General features: G+C 34.0%; 1 protein-coding gene across 18 annotated transcripts in view; it reads right to left on the bottom strand.

The window, feature by feature from the left end:
• VPS13B (vacuolar protein sorting 13 homolog B) overlaps positions 1–20,471 on the bottom strand; it is a 718,401-nt gene that overhangs the window by 659,605 nt on the left and 38,325 nt on the right. For 17 of the 18 annotated variants that reach the window (XR_013351405.1, XR_013351406.1, XM_077846720.1 and 14 more), the window contains 4 exons: positions 17,258–17,378; positions 7,660–7,827; positions 4,380–4,561; positions 330–504 (listed from right to left, as the gene is read on the bottom strand). Coding sequence is in view for 16 of the 18 variants with exons in the window: in XM_077846720.1 (XP_077702846.1) it covers positions 330–504; positions 4,380–4,561; positions 7,660–7,827; positions 17,258–17,378 (646 nt within the window). In the remaining 2 variants the exon portion in view is untranslated. The remainder of the gene's footprint in view (positions 1–329; positions 505–4,379; positions 4,562–7,659; positions 7,828–17,257; positions 17,379–20,471) is intronic. The other variant, XM_077846719.1, reaches the window with a different exon arrangement.

The following is a 20,471-nucleotide window of genomic DNA, read 5'->3' as shown; positions in this document are numbered from 1 at the left end:
CCATTGTAACTCTTGGTAAGCCTTCACCAAAAAATACCAATCCACAATTTATTAGGAAATGTTGATGTTGTACTACCTTAACTTTTATATATAACATACATTCTAAACATTTATACCTATTAGAAATATTAGTTACTTTGAGCATGTAAAAAGAAAATCAAGTAATATCTAGCATATTTAAAAAAATCAAAGTAGTGTCAAACAACCAAAATAAAATCATCCCATCATATTAGAACACTGCAAAATTCAATCTAATGTTTTATTTAAGTTTCACAATGTGAAAACACTATACAAGCAATAATTTAAAATAAAGTTTTTGTTATATTTACCTGTAATGTTTCCTAACATATCTTTATCGTGGCAGGTAGGATCTTCTGTTTCTCCATCTTTAAAATTGCCTATTTCCCCATAGTAAAGAGCAATTCCAAGTTGCATTATACGGATAAACATAGGCAATTGTTGATCTGTGATAGAAAGTTTCAAGCTCTCTACTAAAGTATGAATCTGTATGTGAAAAAAAAAAAAACATCAACAAAAACATGTTCGAAGGAAGTACCTTTTAACATAAATATTAAAAGTCCTAAAATAGAATACCATAAGAGAAAAGTAATATCCCAAACATTTCCAATATAAGCCAAAACAGTTCACTCTAATATCAGGAATCTTGCTACAATGGCCAATAAATTTTAGATAGAAACTGTACTAAACCAAATTATTTAAGTCCAAATAGAAATGATGATGAAAAGATAGTCACACTAGACTTCTAGATAACTTTTTATTTCTAGATAACTTTTCCAGAAATAAAGTTATGGAACCAAAATATCAACTCCATACTATGAAGAGAATGATAGCATTCCCCTCAAATTCAGAAAAACTTCTGTCACACCAAGAATAAAATTTAATGATGTCATTTTAGTAAAACCTTAATCACCCTTTATAGCTTTATTAACCAAAAAGAATACATACACATCCTAAAAGCCTAAGTGGAAAAATTACTAACATTACAACTACAGAAGTATGAACATAATAAAATTTTGTCAAATATGAAAAACCAAGTGACATTATGTTCAGAAAAGTTTACCAAACAAATTTTAAGAGATTTAAATAAATAGGACATAAAATTTATAACATGAATCAGCTATTAACAAAGAAACAAGATTAATTACTAACAAATAAGATATATAGCAATCAAATTTATCCTTTAGAAAGAAAGACATTAATGGAATATAAACATAGTCTTAGTGTAATGGTTCCTTGCTGTTACATAAACATGGAATAAAACCAATTAAGTCATAAAGTCAAGTCTCTTGAAAGGTTTATTTTGACTTCCAAGTCTCTTGGAAGGTATCTGAGAGTCTATGAAACATGAAAAGGTTACAGTAATCATATTTTTAGGGTTAAAGGCAGAAAAATTTGTATTTGAAGGGAAAGAAAGTTGCAAAATACTCATTTAAATGAGTACAGATTTCTTAAAACTTATTTAAAAATCATACAATGAGGGATCCCTGGGTGGTGCAGCGGTTTAGCGCCTGCCTTTGGCCCAGGGCGCGATCCTGGAGACCCGGGATCGAATCCCACATCGGGCTCCCGGTGCATGGAGCCTGCTTCTCCCTCTGCCTGTGTCTCTGCCTCTCTCTCTCTCTCTCTCTCTCTGTGACTATCATAAATAAATAAAAATTTAAAAAATAAATAAATAAATAAATAAATCATACAATGAGCAGATCAAGAAAGGGTAAGTAAAAGGTTGGTAGCAGGAGGGCAGAGCGTGCAGTGCAGGCCTGCCAAGCTCGTCTTAATCTGCTATCTCTCTACCACATCCTTTTAAAATATTGTATGGCACCAATATTACTAGTGAAAGGCCACCTTAGCTGAACCAGTAACAAAGAATAAATCCTTTATAAACATATTTTATACATACATATAATATAAACATATGCATGTAAAATATATAAAATACCTTATGTATTTCATATATGGCAGACAGATCAAAGTATCCCTAAAATCAGTAAGATTAATCCCTAATTGAAAAATGGACAAAGAACCTTAATGTGTTTTTCAAAGAACAAATGGCCAGTTAACATAATTTTTAAAAATCTAACTTCACTAACAAATGTTAATTAAAATATATTTTAACAAGCTGTCAATTTAACATGATCATATTTAAGGATAGGAACCCTCCTTAAGGTTCATGAACATATACACTTGGTTAAATTTTTTCTGGAAATAATTTTCCAATACAGAACACAGGCATTAAAATTTAAGCCCATTAATAAGATATTTGCAACTACCTGAAATCATTCTGAAGGGATTAATCAGAAAATTGGTCAAAGATTTAGGTCAGACTTTCATTGCTCTAAAAATTTTTTCAAAAAGTAAATTTTCAAAAATAGGGGAAATGTTAAATAAGTCATATACCCATATAATCTATATCTCAGATGACACAAACCCTAAGACATATTTGTCTCAACAGACAGAAAATTATAAAAAGCCTAACCAAAACATAAGTAAATTCAAAAACCACTTAAACATATGAAAGAAGCTTAAATGAATAATTAGGGTATCTGGAATATTCTGGGAAATCCTCTCTCTTTGAGATGACCAATGAGGTTAACCATGTGCTTTTAATATACACTTCCTAGGACGAGGAGTTAGAAGAATGATAGGTCTAAGTCAAAATGGCAAACCTTACATCACAATGGTATTAATAAAAAACTCAATTTTCTTTCAGTTGAGCATAATTGATACTGAATTTCTTTCAGTATCTCAAATTTGGTGATTACCAGAGTCAAGAATCCCACGTCAACAAACTTATTTATATTAAGATGCTTTTTAAGATGATTTGTTGTGGCTAATCAATTTTGAGAACACAAACTTACATGCTAACACTAAATTTTCCTCAAGTTCATTTATTTTTACTTTCTTCTAATTTAACCACATTCTAGAATGTATAATTACATTTGTACTAATGATGAATAAGCTTATTTTATGCTGTAAGACATAAATATATCCGTTACTTGCTTTCAAAATGTATCTTGAGGGCAGCCCGGGTGGCTCAGCGGTTTAGCGCCACCTTCAGCCCAGGGCATGACCCTGGAGACCCAGGATCGAGTCCCATATTGGGCTCCCTGCATGGAGCCTGCTTCTCCCTCTGCCTGTGTCTCTGCCCCTCTCTCTCTCTCTCTCTCTCTCTCTCTCTCTCTCTCTGTCTCTCATGAATAAATAAGTAAAATATTTTTTTAAATGTATCTTGAATTTAACCTTAACATTCCCCAACATACTAGCAGGTTCAAGGTAAAAGAAGGAAACTAAGCCCATTATCCCAAGACAGAGGCATTGATACCACTGAATTCATACTTTTCCATGCTTCTCTTTGGCAAAGAAGCTAATTCAAAAATAGAAGGAAAAAATAACAGAATTTCAATAAATTGATGTGCATTGTACACAATAGTGAAGAAAGTAAGCACTGATGACTAAAGCACTACCTAAGAAAAACAGGTGGATTTCATGAATATATAGTAAAGCTACTTCAAAAATAAAGTATTATTTTTAATACTGTCTTTTCAAAAACCATAACTTATATAGCCATATACAATCAAGCAGAGTAGTCAATAACCATGCTCAGACTCAGGGGCATCTTTTCCATTATAGCACTTTAGTATTCAAAGGCATGAAACTCAACAATAAAAATTAATTCCACATTAAAACTTAGTTATTAAAAAGACCACAAACTACTCTGAATTCTTTTTCAAAAACTGATATATGGATAGAGATTTAGAAAACTGTTATGTAATGAAAGAACACAAGATTTATACTAAGAAATTAACAATACATGTTGAAAATATATTCCAGTATCTTGGGATAACAAACTTTCTTCACATTACCTAAGAAATTCCTACTAAGATTTTAATTACATTCTGAAACCATAGATCAAAAGCTAAAATTTCCTGAACCAATAAATTAAGATATTAGGTTAACTACTAAGCCTTTTAAAGTTATCTAAGAAAGAGGGACAATAACTACAGTTATCAGATCATGTTATATAAATTATAAGGATTGAAATATACATTGGTATTTAATCCATGATGGGTATAATTACACTTCTAAATAGAGAAGATCCTATAAAGAGAAAAACACTTATAAACATCTGGACAAACTTAAAAGGAAGCTATAGTCACAGGGAGAAAAAAAAGAATCTCTGTAGTACAACACACAATACAGAAAGTTATAATATATAACAATATAACCTAAAATTATAAATAGAAATAAAACTCTTACAAAAACTATTTTTATGAGGTTAATTTTTTCTTTAATAGCACACACAAGAACCAAAAAACAAAATGGAGACATGCAACTCAACTACTAGAAAAAGAAACACCTACTTTAATAACAGATGGCATCTTGGAATTTAGGTTATCATATGTGAAATGCAGACGAGTTCTGAAGGAACATTTATACAATAAAGGATCCTGGTAAAATTCTATTTTACCACTAGCATTTCGTTTATCAAGACAAACCGTACAATCCGAAAAATTGATAACCTTTCTCAGCACCAGATCAGTTGCTAAAAGAAAAAAAAAAAAAAAAAAACATTTTAAGTAAAAAGGAAAGCTGGACGAAAAAAAGGCAGCCATTTTTATTAGTACAAATAGTAATAAGATTAATAGAGTATTTAATACATGAGGCCAGAACCTATGCAACGAATCTCTCATTTATTATTTAAACCCTCCAATAACCTTATGAAATCGGCACCAAAATCCCCACTGCAAGTATGAAGAATCAAATAAAGGACAAAGAAATGAAGTAGCTTGTTCCCAAATTGCTTGGTATCTAAACAAATTTAAAACAAAATTTATGAAAGATTTTGCTACATTTCGCTATCTGCAATGGAGGTACGAAATAAATATAATTCTTGAGAAACCACATTAAGAAATACATTCTGAGTAATAATCATTCATTTAATATCTTACACTGAAAAACTCACAGCTTCTCTAAACTTGCACTCCAGATCTATAACTACATGCAACAATATGGGAAAACATTAAAAGCATAACATTAATTGAAAACAGGAAACCTTTGAAGTTTTACTCAAACCTCAAATTCCTACAAAGAGCATACTATTTTTACATAGCTCAAAAATACACATAATATATTATTTAGGTCTATATCCACATCTGACACTTTTTGAGGCAAAATTCATAACATAAAATTAACAATTTAAAGGATACAACAGAGTAGCATTTAGTATATTGACAATATCATGCATCCACCACCACAATCAATTTCAAAATTTTTTCATCTTATCAGAAAAGAAACTCTGTCTCCTTCAGCCCTTCAATTCCCTCACTGTCCTCTCCCTGCCCCCAATCCTGAAGTAATCACCAATCTACTTTCTATCTATACAGATTTGGCTATTCTGTGTGATTAATACAAATGGAATCATACAATATACACCTTATATGGGTTCTCTCACTTAGAATGTTTTTAAGATTTGTCCATGTTTATGTATCAGTACTTCATTCCTTTTTATAACACAAGTCTCTTTAAGTAATTAAATGATAAAATTTAATACAACGGTTAACTATAGGAGGAAAGGTATGGGACAGGGAAAAGTACACTGGTGGGGGTAAACTACTATCACTGTTCTAGATAGAGGAATGTGCTCATTATACTGTTTTATAACAAAATATGTGACCTAAATCTTTGTAAATACTAAATGCTGTATTAAAAATTAATAAAAGGGGAAAGAATAGTGATTACCTCAGAAAGTAAAGGATTAAAAGAGGATATGTAAAGAGCATAGCACCAGGCCTAGCAGTTAACAAGAACTCAACAAGTAAAAGATACTATTTTTGCTGTTTTTATCACAACCCTTTTCGTGAACTTTCATGTGATATGATACTGATTTTCTTAAATATATTAGCACATTGATAGAAATAATAATTCACATTTTACAAATGACTCACCCAAGGTTATACTACATTAGTGATGGGAGGAAGACTGAAACCAAGATGTCCTAACTCCCAATCCAAGACTCTAATTCACTATGATTTCAGAGAGTAATATTTGCATTACTCATATATTAAACTATAAATGAAATTTCTTCCCATAAAATGTCAACACATTCATTCAATCCTGCATTATCCAGTTCTGCTTGTTTTCCATTTTCCTTAAATGTTTCCTTGTGGGCTTGTATGGAGTATTTTTTCCACAGAGGATGAGAGGAAGGCATTTACAATGTCTCAGAAATAATGCTTGGGACTTTGCATATGCACTGATTTATGCTTCACAACAAAGCTGCGAGATCAAGATTCCTCATTTTAAAACAAACTGACTAAGGGGCACATGAGCAGGCTGTCAGTAAAGCATACAACTCTAGATCTCAGGGTAGTGAATTCAAGTCTCATGTCAGGTGTGGAGCTTACTTTAAAAAAAAAATGTAAAGAGTAAAGCTTGCAGAACACACAAAAATGAGACTGTATCAAATTCTGCTAGTTCCTAGCTGTATGCCTAAACTAGGCAAGTGAAGTAACCTTGAGACTAAATTTCCTTTTGCCTCCCTTTAAGTAGGACTTAAGACAGATACATGAATATATAAGTACATGAATGAGAAAGGATATCACTTCACAGGGTTATGAGAATTTGAGAAAAGAAATGTAAATAATTTTAAAAGATCATTTTCTGAGCACTATGTACAAGACACTTTTACAAGTGCTTTCAGTGCATTAATGTATTTAATAAAATAACTCTATAAGGAAACTCCTATTTTACCCCCATTTAACAAACAAACAAAGAAATGATCAAGTAACTCACCCAACAACTAATAGCTATACTAAGTGGGACATCTAGGATCCAAACTCAGGTCATTTAACTTTAGTGCCAGCACTATTAACAAATATATACCCTGGCAAGTCACAGATAAAAGGTGCTAAAAATAGTCTTCTCACTATATTTTCAAAAAATGCCCAATCCTTACCCTATCAGAACATATACTAACAAATATTATGATTTATTAATATCTCTTCCGAAAAAAGCAGTGTCTCTTTGACACCTGTATTTTTCAATTCTTAGCACAGTGCCTACCACGTAAAACATAATCAAATAGTAATAAATAAATGGTAGTTACGAAAGTTATATTACTTAATAGTTCTTTTAATGCAAGCATAAGGAGATTATGGCATATAATAGAGGCTTTAGGATACTCCTAAAGGAAATGTAGGATTTCCAGTTCCAAATATGCTCTGGAATATACAAGCCTAAACTATAAGCCAGTCAGATACATTGTTTTGCCATTAGTGAGCAATACAAAAGCAACATTTTCCTCTTCCTCCTTCAAATACATCAAAAATTTTAACTATTTCTATTACAAACCTACAGCACTGCAAAATACTATATACTACACTTGAAACAGGCATGTGGTAGGTAAGAAAGAATAAAAATTAAAAATATTAAAAAGAGTCTAGGATTTTATAACTAAAAGCAGAGTTGTAGTAATCCCCTCTAATTGTATACTAAATTTTACATATGTTTATTTTTCTAAGGCTAAAGACATAAAACTCTCATTAGATATATTGAACAGCCTTTTGGCCCAGAAAAGGTTTAGAAACCAAGACAACTATTTCAATAATGGAAAAATCTATACTTTTCTTGATATTTACTCACCAGAAATATCCATGAATGCACGATCCCATAATTCACCTACTGTATAGCACTCTGCAGAAGTGATATTGACTGAAAGAACAATATCATCTTCAACATATTTTAGTATGAGATTATTTATAACAATATTTACATTATTTACAACTCGTCTAATCAGACTCTGCACATAACCTATAAAATAGAAGGAAAAAAGGACTCAATTAGCCATTAAGTCTGTCAATAAAGAATAATTCTTAAAATATTATTGAACTTAATGTATACGATAGGTGGGTATCATTTAACATATTTTGCAAAGAGGAAACTAACAGTCAGGTAGACAGGCTTACAAAAACTGGCACAGCTAAGTAATAGATCCACCCCCAAAAACCATTACCAAGAAATTCTATATAAAGAAGTGTTCCTGTACTAAGAAAAATCGAGACTATACCTTTTTAATAACATAATACTAGATCCCAGTCAGTGATAATCCTATGTCCAGTACTTTGGTTTCTGTCTATTTTAGAAACATTTTCCCATATGAACCAATGCTACTATATGCCCATTTTACAACATATTAGAAGAAGAATCACTTCTTTAAGCTTCTTTTGAGCCATCTTCTCATCCTACTCTAAAGAGCCATATAAATATTCAAAAGTTAGGCTGGGAGGAAGAAAGAAAGGAGAAACATGCCCATCATAATGGATTCAAGTATTTCCACTTACTACTAAATAATACTGAAGCAAGGTAGAGGAGAGAATATGAACAAGGAAAAAATGTAGATAGAATTTAAAGAGGGAAAAAGAAAACAATGAAAAGAAAAAAGTATGAAAGAATCAAGAAAAGCATAATGCGAACACAGAGAAATAAAGAACAAGAAACAAATAGCAGTTTAAAAAAACAGCAGAAGTAACTGGTGGACATTCTTTTTGGCTATAGCTTGCCTAAAATCTTCAAACTGTTCTTTTAATTTTATGCTCCGATGGGATACTCCACATTCTCAGAAGCTTCTCACACAATAAATGTGTATACAGATACATTAGTAAGGAATTAAATTGGAAATATAAATAAAACTCAATAGTATTTTAAGAAAACACAGAAGAAAAAGATTAAAAACTTCACTTGATTCAAATGTATCTCCCACTATAAAACTTATTTAAAAGCTGATTAAAATTTTAGCTATTTCATGAACCATCCTACTTGTATTCAGAACTTAACTGGGCAAAACAGAATCAACTTCTGTCGTCAGCAACTGACACTGTTAACACCTCCACTAAAGCCTCCTGAAAGAAAGTATTTAAATCCATTCAACAGGGTAGCCTGGGTGGCTCAGCGGTTTAGCACCGCCTTCAGCCCAGAGTGTGATCCTGGAGACCTGGGATTGAGTCCCACGTCAGGCTCCCTGCATGGAGCCTGCTTCTTCCTCTGCCTGTGTCTCTGCCCCTCTTTCTCTCTCTCTCTCTCTTTCTCTGTGTCCTTTATGAATAAATAAATAAAATCTTTTAAAAAAGTGAATCCATTCAACCATAACACCTATGCAAAACCAACTCCTTCATTCATCCCCAGTGGATACAAATAGGAAAGAAATGTAATACAACAAAGTTTTTCTCATATGTGGAAACTATTAGCAGCTTTTAGAGTGCCAATTATCATATGCTACAAAATTAACGTACAAAATATCAATAAATTTAAGGTAATAAATACTCTTTTGAGAGCAGATACTAAAATAATGCTTAACAAATTAAGCTTCCAGAAGAAATTTTTAAAAATCAGAAGTTTCAATCCTAGAATGTATATTCCTCCATGCTTTTACTACTCAACACAGATGTTAAAAATAAAAATAAACATCCTGTTTCTAAGAAGTCAAGAAGCATGACTAATATTGGTTTTCCTATTTCGGAAAACGTGTCATCAATAAGGAATTCATAAAAACCTCTTAAGAGTTCATGAGTTTTTATTACCTTCAAAAGATAAATTCTCAAAAGATAGAACTGGAGAAAATATTTAATGCAAATTAATAGAAACATAATACTGTAAATGTATATTAACCAACAGAACCCTACTAATGGATTGTTTTTTATATTTTTCCTCAGTTTCTCATTATAAAATTAACATACAAGTTGAGATGATTAAGCCAATTCAACATTAAAGAATAAAATATCTAAGAACTATTCCCATAGTCTATGTTTCCTTATTAAAAATACAATACCAAAGAAACAGTAACTAACCACTGGAAGAAATGATACACTATCTCCCCAATCCTCCATAACTTAGTTCTAAGCTACAGAAGAGTCTCAAACAGCAGATCTTCTAGCTCTGATCACTAAATATTTAGATAGTCCCTGAAAGTATATCTATTCAGATAACATAACAGTAATCCAGGTCTATTCCACAAGCACCTGAAAATGCAAGGTAACTCTGGGATAAAAACCTACCAGGTGTCCTACTAGATGGCTCTAAAACAACACCCTGTTACTAATCAACCTTTCCAGAAATTCCTATCACTATCTAACTCTTCCCCACCCCACAACCCCACTCCTCCAGAATCCTTCAGGCACACACATCTATGCCCACAGGGCCAGGTAAAACACTATGAACTCTCTCTCCTCTACATGCTCTTCTCCAATGTCCCCTAACCGACACAACATTAAGAAGACTGTCTCTACCACTTTCCTTGGGCTTATGTTACTACTGTCATTTGTGTATGTCTGTATATAATTATTTTCTCTGTTAAACAATGAAATCCTAGAGGGCAAAGACTAGGTCTTATTTATCTCCCTCATATTCTTAAATGAAATAGCATGCACCAATTTTGGTTACAAAGAGACAACATCTACAATCTATTTATCCTAATGTCACAGGGAAGACAAGTTCTCAAAATCAAATTCCATGGTTGAATGATTTGGTTACCATATCTAAAAACATTTTAGTGTAGTTTTGGTGTAAACTTGAGGGTTACGCAACATCATATAGGCAACTTATGCTCAAATAGTTAAAGGTAAAGTTCTTTGTAACACTCTTGTCTTTTTTGAAAGATTGAAACTATTTCAAAATAAAACTTTTTTAAAAGGTTAAGAACAAGGATTCTTTTTTTTTTTAATTTTTTTTTTTTTTTATGATAGTCACAGAGAGAGAGAGAGAGGCAGAGACACAGGCAGAGGGAGAAGCAGGCTCCATGCACCGGGAGCCCGACGTGGGACTCAATCCCGGGTCTCCAGGATCGCGCCCTGGGCCAAAGGCAGGCGCTAAACCGCTGCACCACCCAGGGATCCCCAACAAGGATTCTTTTATCCATATAGTAGGGAGGTTCAATAAAACATGAATTAAAAAAGGTTTGGTAACTAGACAATAACTCAGGGCAGTTACTGTGGGAGCTAAGAAAACTCACAGTGAGTGGACATTACAATTAGTGTTATGAAAAGAGAATAAAATGGTAAAAATTGACTGTCACGGCAGGGAGAGAAAGAGGCAAACCAAGAAACAGACTCTTAACTACAGAGCACAAACATGGTTACCAGAGGGGAGGTGGATGGATGGGTGCAATAGGTTATGGAAATTAAGGAGTACACTTGTGATGAGTACTGGGTGTTGTATGCAAGTGTTCAACCCCTGAACTGTACATATGAAACTAATATTACACTGTATGTGAACTGAAACTTAAATAAAAACTTGAAAAAAATTTGTAACCCCAATTAATAAAATCTATGATTGCATTTTGTTTTCTTGATCACATTTCATGGCCAAGTTGTTAGACACATACAAAGTCATATATTTGGGGGGAAACTGTACCGGTTATATTTGGGGGGAAACTGTACCTGTTATAATTTAGTATCTATTACATATATCTGTTAATGCTTTTGCCTTAAGGTTCATTTTGCATAGTTTTTAAGCTATAAAAACAGACTTTTTTTTTTTAAAGATTTTATTTATTCATAGAGACAGAGAGAGAGAGAGAGAGGCAGAGACACAGGCAGAGGGAGAAGCAGGCTCCATACAGGGAACCCAATGTGGGACTCGATCCCGGGACTCCAGGACCGCACCCTGGGCCAAAGGCAGGCACCAAACCGCTGCGCCACCCAGGGATCCCCTAAAAACAGACTTTTTGATAGTATTTGTCTGTTATGCTATTTCCCATCCTTTCATTTTCAATCTTTCCTGGCTGTCTGTGATACTTGTGTGTTTTGGAAGCCACACACACCTGAACATAACCACTCTTTCCTTTTAGTATCCAAAAAACATTACTTGTGCTTCCTTAGAGCTCCTCTTGGCTTTGGCTTTGCAATGTAGTTAGTAGTTTACAAAGTCTCCCAGATTAAGCAGTTAATTCTTAAAGGGAATATAGCCTTCAATGAGCCACTCTAGCATACTCTCATTCACACAGAAATAAAGATTTAGGGAACTAAACAGCCTGCCACTAAGCACTATTTTGAAATACAATCTATTAGAATGAAATAAAAGCTCTCCAATCATCACCTTTTCTGTAATAAACAATATATAAACCTTAGATATCTTGAAGATTACCATAACAGTTTTAAGCATAGCCTACTTTTAAAAGGAACAATATATCAGTATATTAAAAAAAACACCTGGATATCAGAAATGACTAGCTAGCTATCCATGAGTATCTTGTGCTTCCCCTTCCAGAATGGAGAATTGTTGCTGAGATAAGGACTTCTAAGCCATACATAATGTCCATGCAAACAGTTTCCCTCAGTGAAATTTGAGCAGAATGTGTATCACTTCCAGCATAGGAGGATTAAGAAATAGAAAAATCTTCTCCAGTCTGTCCTCTGGAGAAGACTGAAAGCAGTAGAACTCAAAGTCTGGCCTAGGGCACAGCACAGCCTCGCACCCAGGTGGCTCAGTCAGTTAAGTGTCTTACTCTTAATATCAGCTCAGTCTTGATCTCAGGGTCATGAGTTTGAGCCCTGTGTTGGGATCCATGCTGAGCATGGAGCCTACTTAAAAAAAGAAGCCTGGGCTTCTGGTAGAACACAGTCTTTGTGCTGATACATAAAGAAAACGACACTTTTGTTAGGTTAATGCTAACTGGTGAGGATTTACCCAGTTGATTAACACAATTTACACAATGTGTCATTGTTATTAGAGGATAAAAAAGTTTTTCCTAAAAATGTTAATGGAAGATATTAAAACAATAAAGGCATTAAAAAATAGAAGATGTGAAATCCATTTCTTTTTCATTTGCTTCACAAGATCTTCTCTTAGATGTTCCAGAAGGAAATAATGATTAGATAGATTTAAACTCTTGTGCTCTTCCACAAGCAGACAGAAAATAATTATGCTATCTTCTATAACAAGACATTGACATTCTTGGCTCAGGTTCTTGAACAGATGACATTATTACAAATATTCCTAAATTATCTCATATACTCCCCAATTATTATTGAACTTCCTTTCAAGAGATTTTTCAGAAAATTAAGCCTCAGCAGTCTAATGCATACACACAAATAACACACAAACTATTATCTTCCATTTCATATTCAATATTTTCTGCAGAAAAAAATTTTGACTACTAAATTACCATCAGTTCTCCTTATGTATATCAAAATATTTGAGTTTCCATTTTCTTTTTTTCTTAAGATTTTATTTATTTGACAGAGAGAGAGAACACAAGCAGGGGGAGTGGCAGAGGGAGAGGGAAAGGCAGGGCTTCCACTGTGCGGGGAGCCCAACGTAAGGCTCGATCCCAGGACCCTGGGATCATGACCTGAGCTGAAGGCAGATGCTTAACTGACTGAGCCACCCAGATGCCCCATGAGTTTCCATTTTCTTATCTACAAAATGTGGACTAGATCAGAGGTGCTTAGCTGAAGCCTAGAGATGGACTTCAGCAGGTATGTGAATATCCTAAAGTTATGTGCTATTTCATATGTGCATATTATAGGTGAAGAACTTTTACAACAGGTTTTCAAGGGTCCATATCCCCAAAAAATAGATTGCTAGACCAGAAAATCTTGAAGCAGCTTCTTATTTCACATTCCAATGACCCTAGGACACTGATTATTGAAGTCTGAAGAAAACATTGTATAATTTTATGCAGTTCAATTTTTTTGCAGTGCAGTAAACATATAAGGGCCTATTATGAACCAGACATTGTTTAGATGAGGAAGACCTCAAAAATGAGGTCTTTGCCATCTATTTTTATAAATAATGTTTTATTAGAACATAGGCACAATATATTAGTTTTTCTAATATGGCTGAGTTCATGCTACATCAGAAGAATGGAATAGCTGCAACAGAAAATATATGGCTAAAAATCCTAAAATACTTATTAACTGGCCCTTCAAAGAACTGCTGTCCTCTTTGCTAGATGACGATCAAAAATGACTAAGTCATAACTTCAGACCCAGTAGGCAACATGGTTTTTAAAGTTTATCCATATCCTAAATATTTCTATTAAGCTGTGTGTATACACACACACACACACACACACACACACACACACACACACATTTTCTGGGTAAAAAAGGTAAGAAGAAAAGGAAAGACAAACCAAGAAAGAGGAAGCCATGCAATGGAAGACAAAGTTTATCTGAGCTTCCTAACAAACAAGTAGAATTCTATTTTAAATGAGTAACTATTGGGGCACCTGGGTGGTTCAGTGGTTGAGCATCTCCCTTTGGTTCAGGTCGTGATCCCGGGGTCCTGGGATGGAGTCCCGCATCAGACTCCCTACAGGGAGCCTGCTTCTCCCTCTGCATATGTTTCTGCCTCTCTCTCTGTTCCTCTCATGAATCAATAAATAAAATCTTAAAAAATAAACTATTAAATAAGAAAAAAATTTAACTAAAAGACCTTGAGTAAATTAAAGGACAACATCCTTTTTTTGAAAGACAACATCTTCTTAAAGCCATTTTAGATAAAATGACCTTCAATAAAAGCCGAAGGCTATATACTTCAGAGAGCACAGAACCACATAATCCAGCTATCTAGTTTAGAAGTTGTCTCACTTTACATAGAGATAAAATGCAGAGAATACTGATAAAAGCATGAATGAATAAATAAATAAAACATCCTTAAACCTTCTCTCTAAATTGGAATTATCAGTATATTTTACAGGATATGCTAAGCTCACAATTCAAAACTGTTCTTAGCAGCAATTGAAAGTCCTGTGCCCATAGATCAGTGACTGAAAGAGAACGTGCATACTTCAAATCAGTTATTCAAATTCTTTTGACCCTTCTACCAGAAGAAAATATTACATTATAACCCAGCACAAGCCTACACATATGCACAAATTTCTTTACTAATAACTTTACTATATGCCTTTATGCTCTGAGGTTTTCTATTATTTTCCATATATTCTAAATGCTTGCTATGACCCATTAAATTGCTCTTCTACTGCACTAATTGGTCAGGATCCATAATCTGACAAAAGACTATTCGAAATACCAAGAAAAGAGATTGCAAACAGAATATTAGATGTCAACTTATGTTCTTCCCCTATTCAAAAGTGACCCATCCCTAAAGAGTGTAAAACAAAGGACCATTGGCAACATGAACATCAAAAAGCATCTCTGAGTCTATGTAAATGCTCAAACTCCAAAATTGTAAACACAGCCATAACTTTGCCCTAGAAATTTTGAGACTAAAAATTAATTTCTACCATGGAAGAACCTTAATATGGTTCACAGGCAGGACAAGGTTGCCAGAAAGGATTCCTCAAATAACCATATGAGTCAACCTTTAAATAAAATGATTTACCATTATCCAGCTGGATTCTCAAATTATCCCTTTTTTCCCCCTTTGGCAAGATTAACTTTACTCTGCCTCCCAGTAATTGCCCAACATGTTCAGTTACTCCCTAAATCAACTCCTTCACTGTGATTTATGTCAGCATAAAAGAGGATACCAGTCCTCCTATTAGGCAAGGCAGCAAAGCACATGTTAATCAAAATGCTACCTCAAGTAGTTAAGAATACAGTTCTATTTCATGCCTCTAAAAATAGGATTATTTCAGTTATGTTTATGTTTTTATGTTTTATTTTTAATGCTCCCAAAAAATAGACCAATTTTCTCTATTCTGAGTATCAGTGTAAATTCTATTAAAGGCTCTAAAGAATTTTTAAAAGTCTGGGACCTGTTTTGGGTACATGCAGGTTAGCCTATAGATTTTTATCTGTGAAATCAACAACTGAAAAAAAGCTTTTAGTTTATCTTAAACAAGTTCTTAAAAGAAAAAGAAGTGTTACAAGACTCAACAGTTAAACTTAAAAATGATTATTCTCGCCAGAATTTATTAATGGAGAGGATTCGATACAATGAGCTGATATAGGAAGTTTGGAAGGGATATGTAGTCAGAAATTTGGGGAGGTAAAAGGGTTGCCCATTTAATAAATAAGAACAAGCTACAGTTTAATTTATAATTTAATTCACCAAGGATTTTTCCCAAGAAGTTAATTAGCAAGAAAAAATTTAGAAAGTTCTGGAACAATCACACCACTCTAAGAATTTTTTTTTAAGATTTTATTTATTTATTCATAGAGACGGGGGGGGGGGGGGGGGGGCGGCAGAGACATAGGCAGAGGGAGAAGCAGGCTCCATGCAGGGAGCCTGACATGGAACTCGATCCAGGGTCTCCAGGATCACGCCCTGGGCTGCAGGCGGCGCTAAACCGCTGCGCCACGGGGGCTGCCCCACACCAATCTAAGAATTAGAAACATTCAGAAGTAAAATATCTTCCTCTGCCACCTTCTCCAGCTATAGCAATTAATCTATTTAAAGCTATAGCAATTAATCTATTTAAAGCCAGGGAGATTACCAAAACTTGTTAAGTAAAGTTCAGAAGAATATAAAGCATCAGCATTAATATTACTATAACAGTAGTTTAAAATGTTCAACTATAACGTAACAGAACATATTTGAGGGAGAAGGGCTATATAATGCTGTATCTAACTCTAGTCTCTTAGTAGATGGTGCCAGAAGGCTGTCAAAAATTAACTAGGTTAAAACCAACAGAAAACCTACAAACTTTTGGCACAGAAAACAAATATATAGCAATGTCAACTATATCTCTGAGAAAAAGAAATGACTGATGAATAAAATCAAAAGAGAAGTGACTGATAAAAACAATCCCTAACTGTAAAAAGGCAGCAATGCACTATGGCCACAGAGCTGACATGTCATGATCATGTTATTCTTCTTCATTAAATAGTTACTAAGGAACTGGTATTGATTTGTAAGCCACTACTGTTCCAAGTAAATAAAAACTTCAGGAAATGAAAGAGATGGTTATAAAATTCTATGATCCTGTTGGTGAACTCTACAGTTTCCTGAAAGTCAGAACAATCTAGTGACTTTCTTGGTTATCAAGAAGCAAAGGAACAAAGAGACTATGAGTAACAAAGCAGAGGCATGTCTTTGCTTGGACAGGATGTAAGAAAGAAATGTAAGTTAAAATCCTGCTGAAGAGCATCAAAATTTGAATGAAAGATATTTTTGAGGGCTCTGGGCTTGATCTGTTCTTATTTCATGAAGCAAATGTACACACAAATATAGTCTAAGTATTTTATGACACTAAATACTGAAAGTGTACATTCTACAACAGGCTACAACAATTAATAACAAGTGAAATTTTAGTTTTATCAAGTTCATTAGAAGTTACCTGGTGGTAAATCAGGATCTGTGGGAGCAGCCTGCTGAATTCTTCGAGGTTTTACTGACGGTTTCGTGTTCTCAGTAGTACTACGGTTCGTAGAATGAGAACCACAGCTTTCATGGTCATCCTATTTTTATTTTAAAGAAAAGTATCAACCAGCATTCAAGAGTTAGGAAAGGTTTTTTTGGTTGAATATACACAGCTTATGGTTATTAAATTTGATCAGCTTATTTTTTACCTCTAAAAATCTATATAAACAAACAATTCTTATGATTTGCATTCTCAAACAGCGTTTAAAAATAACAATTACTGTACACCACAAATTCTTCATTTCTTGAGTTGGGATCTAAACAAACCACTTGATAACACCAAAGAATTCTTGGGCAGCCCAGGTGGCTCAGCAGTTTAGTGCCCCCTTCAGTCCAGGGCCTGCTCCTGGAGACCCTGGATCAAGTCCCACATCAGACTCCCTGCATGGAGCCTGCTTCTCCCTCTGCCTGTGTCTCTGCCTCTGTGTGTGTGTGTGTGTGTGTGTGTGTGTGTGTGTGTGTCTCGTGAATAAATAAATAAAATCTTTTTTAAAAAAATTCTTATATATGGCTTTTGCAAAAGAAGACTATTTAACAGAAGTGTTTAAGGACTTTCCATCTGAATACAAAATAAATGGAAAGGGTCTTAATTTCCCCCTTGCTGTTTATCTGTTAAGGCCTTCAGTATTTTGTGTGTTAAATTAAATTTGAATCCAAGTTGTCTTCTTAGTCACTTTAATGATTAATCTCAATCATCCTTAGACTCCTTTGCAGTCTAATTATGTTTACTGAATTATTATCCACATTAGATACAAGTTTTCATTGGGTTTTAATATGGAGAACAAAAACTTCAACAAAACACATTTTTGAAATGTATTCCCTTATTTATAAATGCAGACAGTACTCTTTTCCTGCCTTTATTCAACTGTAAGTTTATATAATGCTCTTATATGCTAATTGTTGGACATACAAAGATAAGTCAGGCTTAATACCTGTCCTCAAGGATTTAAGAATCCATTGAAAACATATAACTAGGTTTTTTGGTTTTTATGTTAGGAACAAAAAGAGAGAACTTCTATTTGGAAGAACTAGAGAGGTCAGGCTCATAAAAGTGAGTATAGGAATGTTTTAGGTTAAGATTGGAGGCTAAATAGAGGGAAATCATAAGCAAAACAGTATATATGCATGTAGCATGTACAGAAATAATGATTAGTCAAATAAAGCCAAGGTATACAATGTTTAAGAAGAGAGAACCATACCAGAAGCTAAAGACATGAATCAGTTCAATAAAAATAACATAACATTAAGAACTATAAAGATGTTCATTCTAGTTGCCATGTTTCGAGATTTGGTAATTAGGATGCCAATAACGTATAAGAAAAGAGATTTCATACTTCTAGTAGAGACACAGGAGGGCAGTAAATGAATAGTTTAAAGAGTGAATGAGGGGATCCCTGGGTGGCGCAGCAGTTTAGCGCCTGCCTTTGGCCCAGGGTGCGATCCTGGAGACCGGGATCGAATCCCACGTCGGGCTCCCGGTGCATGGACCCTGCTTCTCCCTCTGCCTATGTCTCTGCCTCTCTCTCTCTCTCTCTCTATCATAAATAAATTTAAAAAAAAAATTTAAAAAAAAAAAAGAGTGAGTGAGAAATCAAAAGTGGAAACAATACACATAGATTGCTATTTCAAGAAGACCGGCAATACAGGGAGAAAATAGATGGGGCTTAGTAATAAAGTAAAAGCATCTGGCATCTTCTTTTTTTTTTTAAGGTTTTATTTATTTAATCAGGAGAGACACAGAGAGAGAGGCAGAGACATAGGCAGAGGGAGAAGCAGACTCCCTGCAGGGAGCCCAATGTGGGACTTGATCCAGGGACCGCAGGATCACGTCCTGAGCCAAAGGCAGATGCTCAACTGCTGAGCCACCCAGTCATCCTTCATCTGGCATCTTCTTATTCCTATTTTTTGGGATAAAAGAGCACATTTTGCCTAAAGGAAAGGTACATATGAGGAGAATTCAAAGGTCGAGATATAGGGGCACCTGGGTGGCTCAGTCAGTTAAATGTCTGACCCTTGATTTCGGCTCAGGTCATGATCTCAGGGTTGTGAGATTAGAGCACCACATTAGGCTCCATGCTGGGGGTGGAGCCTGCTTAAGATTCTCTTTCCCCTCTCTCTTCGCCCCCTCTACCCCTCTTTAAAAAAAAAGGTATCAATACAAAAGATAGCCAATGGTGTACCGTGCCTCATCAATTCATTAATCACTAATAAAACTATTTTAAAACACAAGAAGAGTAAGGAAATAGGTTTTTCTATTTTACATATTTGAAGAGAAAATTTAAAGATAAAAAAAGGAAAACCAAAAAAAAAAAAAAAAAGAAAAACCATTAAATTTACCAACAGGATACTAGAATAAGAATAGTAAGACCTTTAGACCACAAAAATTCTTATTCAATACCACACCAAGAGAATAAAACAATTAAAGAAGATAAATCTTTTACAAAATAACATGGCTTCAACGCTAGGGATATAGTAATAAAGAAAAAAAATTGTTTGAAACTTCAATACAAGCAGAAAGTAAAAGTTCTGTTACCATAAAGAAAAATTTTCACATTAACTTATGTTCATTTTAAATTAATGCAAAACAAACTTCACTATGTTTCATTCCACAGAACAACTTCACTATTCAATCTTTATAATGACATCTTCTGTTTTTTGGGGGGGAGTGTTATCATCTCTAAATACTAAAAGACCACTACTGTGAATAAAAACTTACTGTAATCACTTTTAGTTCAGCTTACATCCTTAAAAATGTTTGTAGTCATACACTTCTGCACAGCGTTAACATTAAAAGCACACTATTAATTTTTGAAACATATGGTTGTCTCAAAAGCCCAGAAGTAAAACATAGTCATTAAAGAAATGTGGAAAAGTTCCAAGTGAACTGCCAAAACTAGCGTAATTATAAAAATATTTAACACTGAAACCATCTGAAATCACATACTGTATATAGATTACAGTGATGTCATAATAAACATTCCAGCCAAAATGCACTAAAACTACTGCAGTCCAATAAATCTGGCACATATGAGATGACAAACATTTTTAAGCAAAAGAAAGAACAAGTTATTTTTATTTTTTAAAAGTTATTAGCAGCAAAAAAAAGGGTAAAGTGCATAGACTAAATATAA

The sequence above is a fragment of the Canis aureus genome, chromosome 14 (assembly GCF_053574225.1).
Source record: "Canis aureus isolate CA01 chromosome 14, VMU_Caureus_v.1.0, whole genome shotgun sequence".
Lineage (NCBI taxonomy): Eukaryota > Metazoa > Chordata > Mammalia > Carnivora > Canidae > Canis > Canis aureus.
This window is presented reverse-complemented; position numbering and strand designations above follow the sequence as displayed.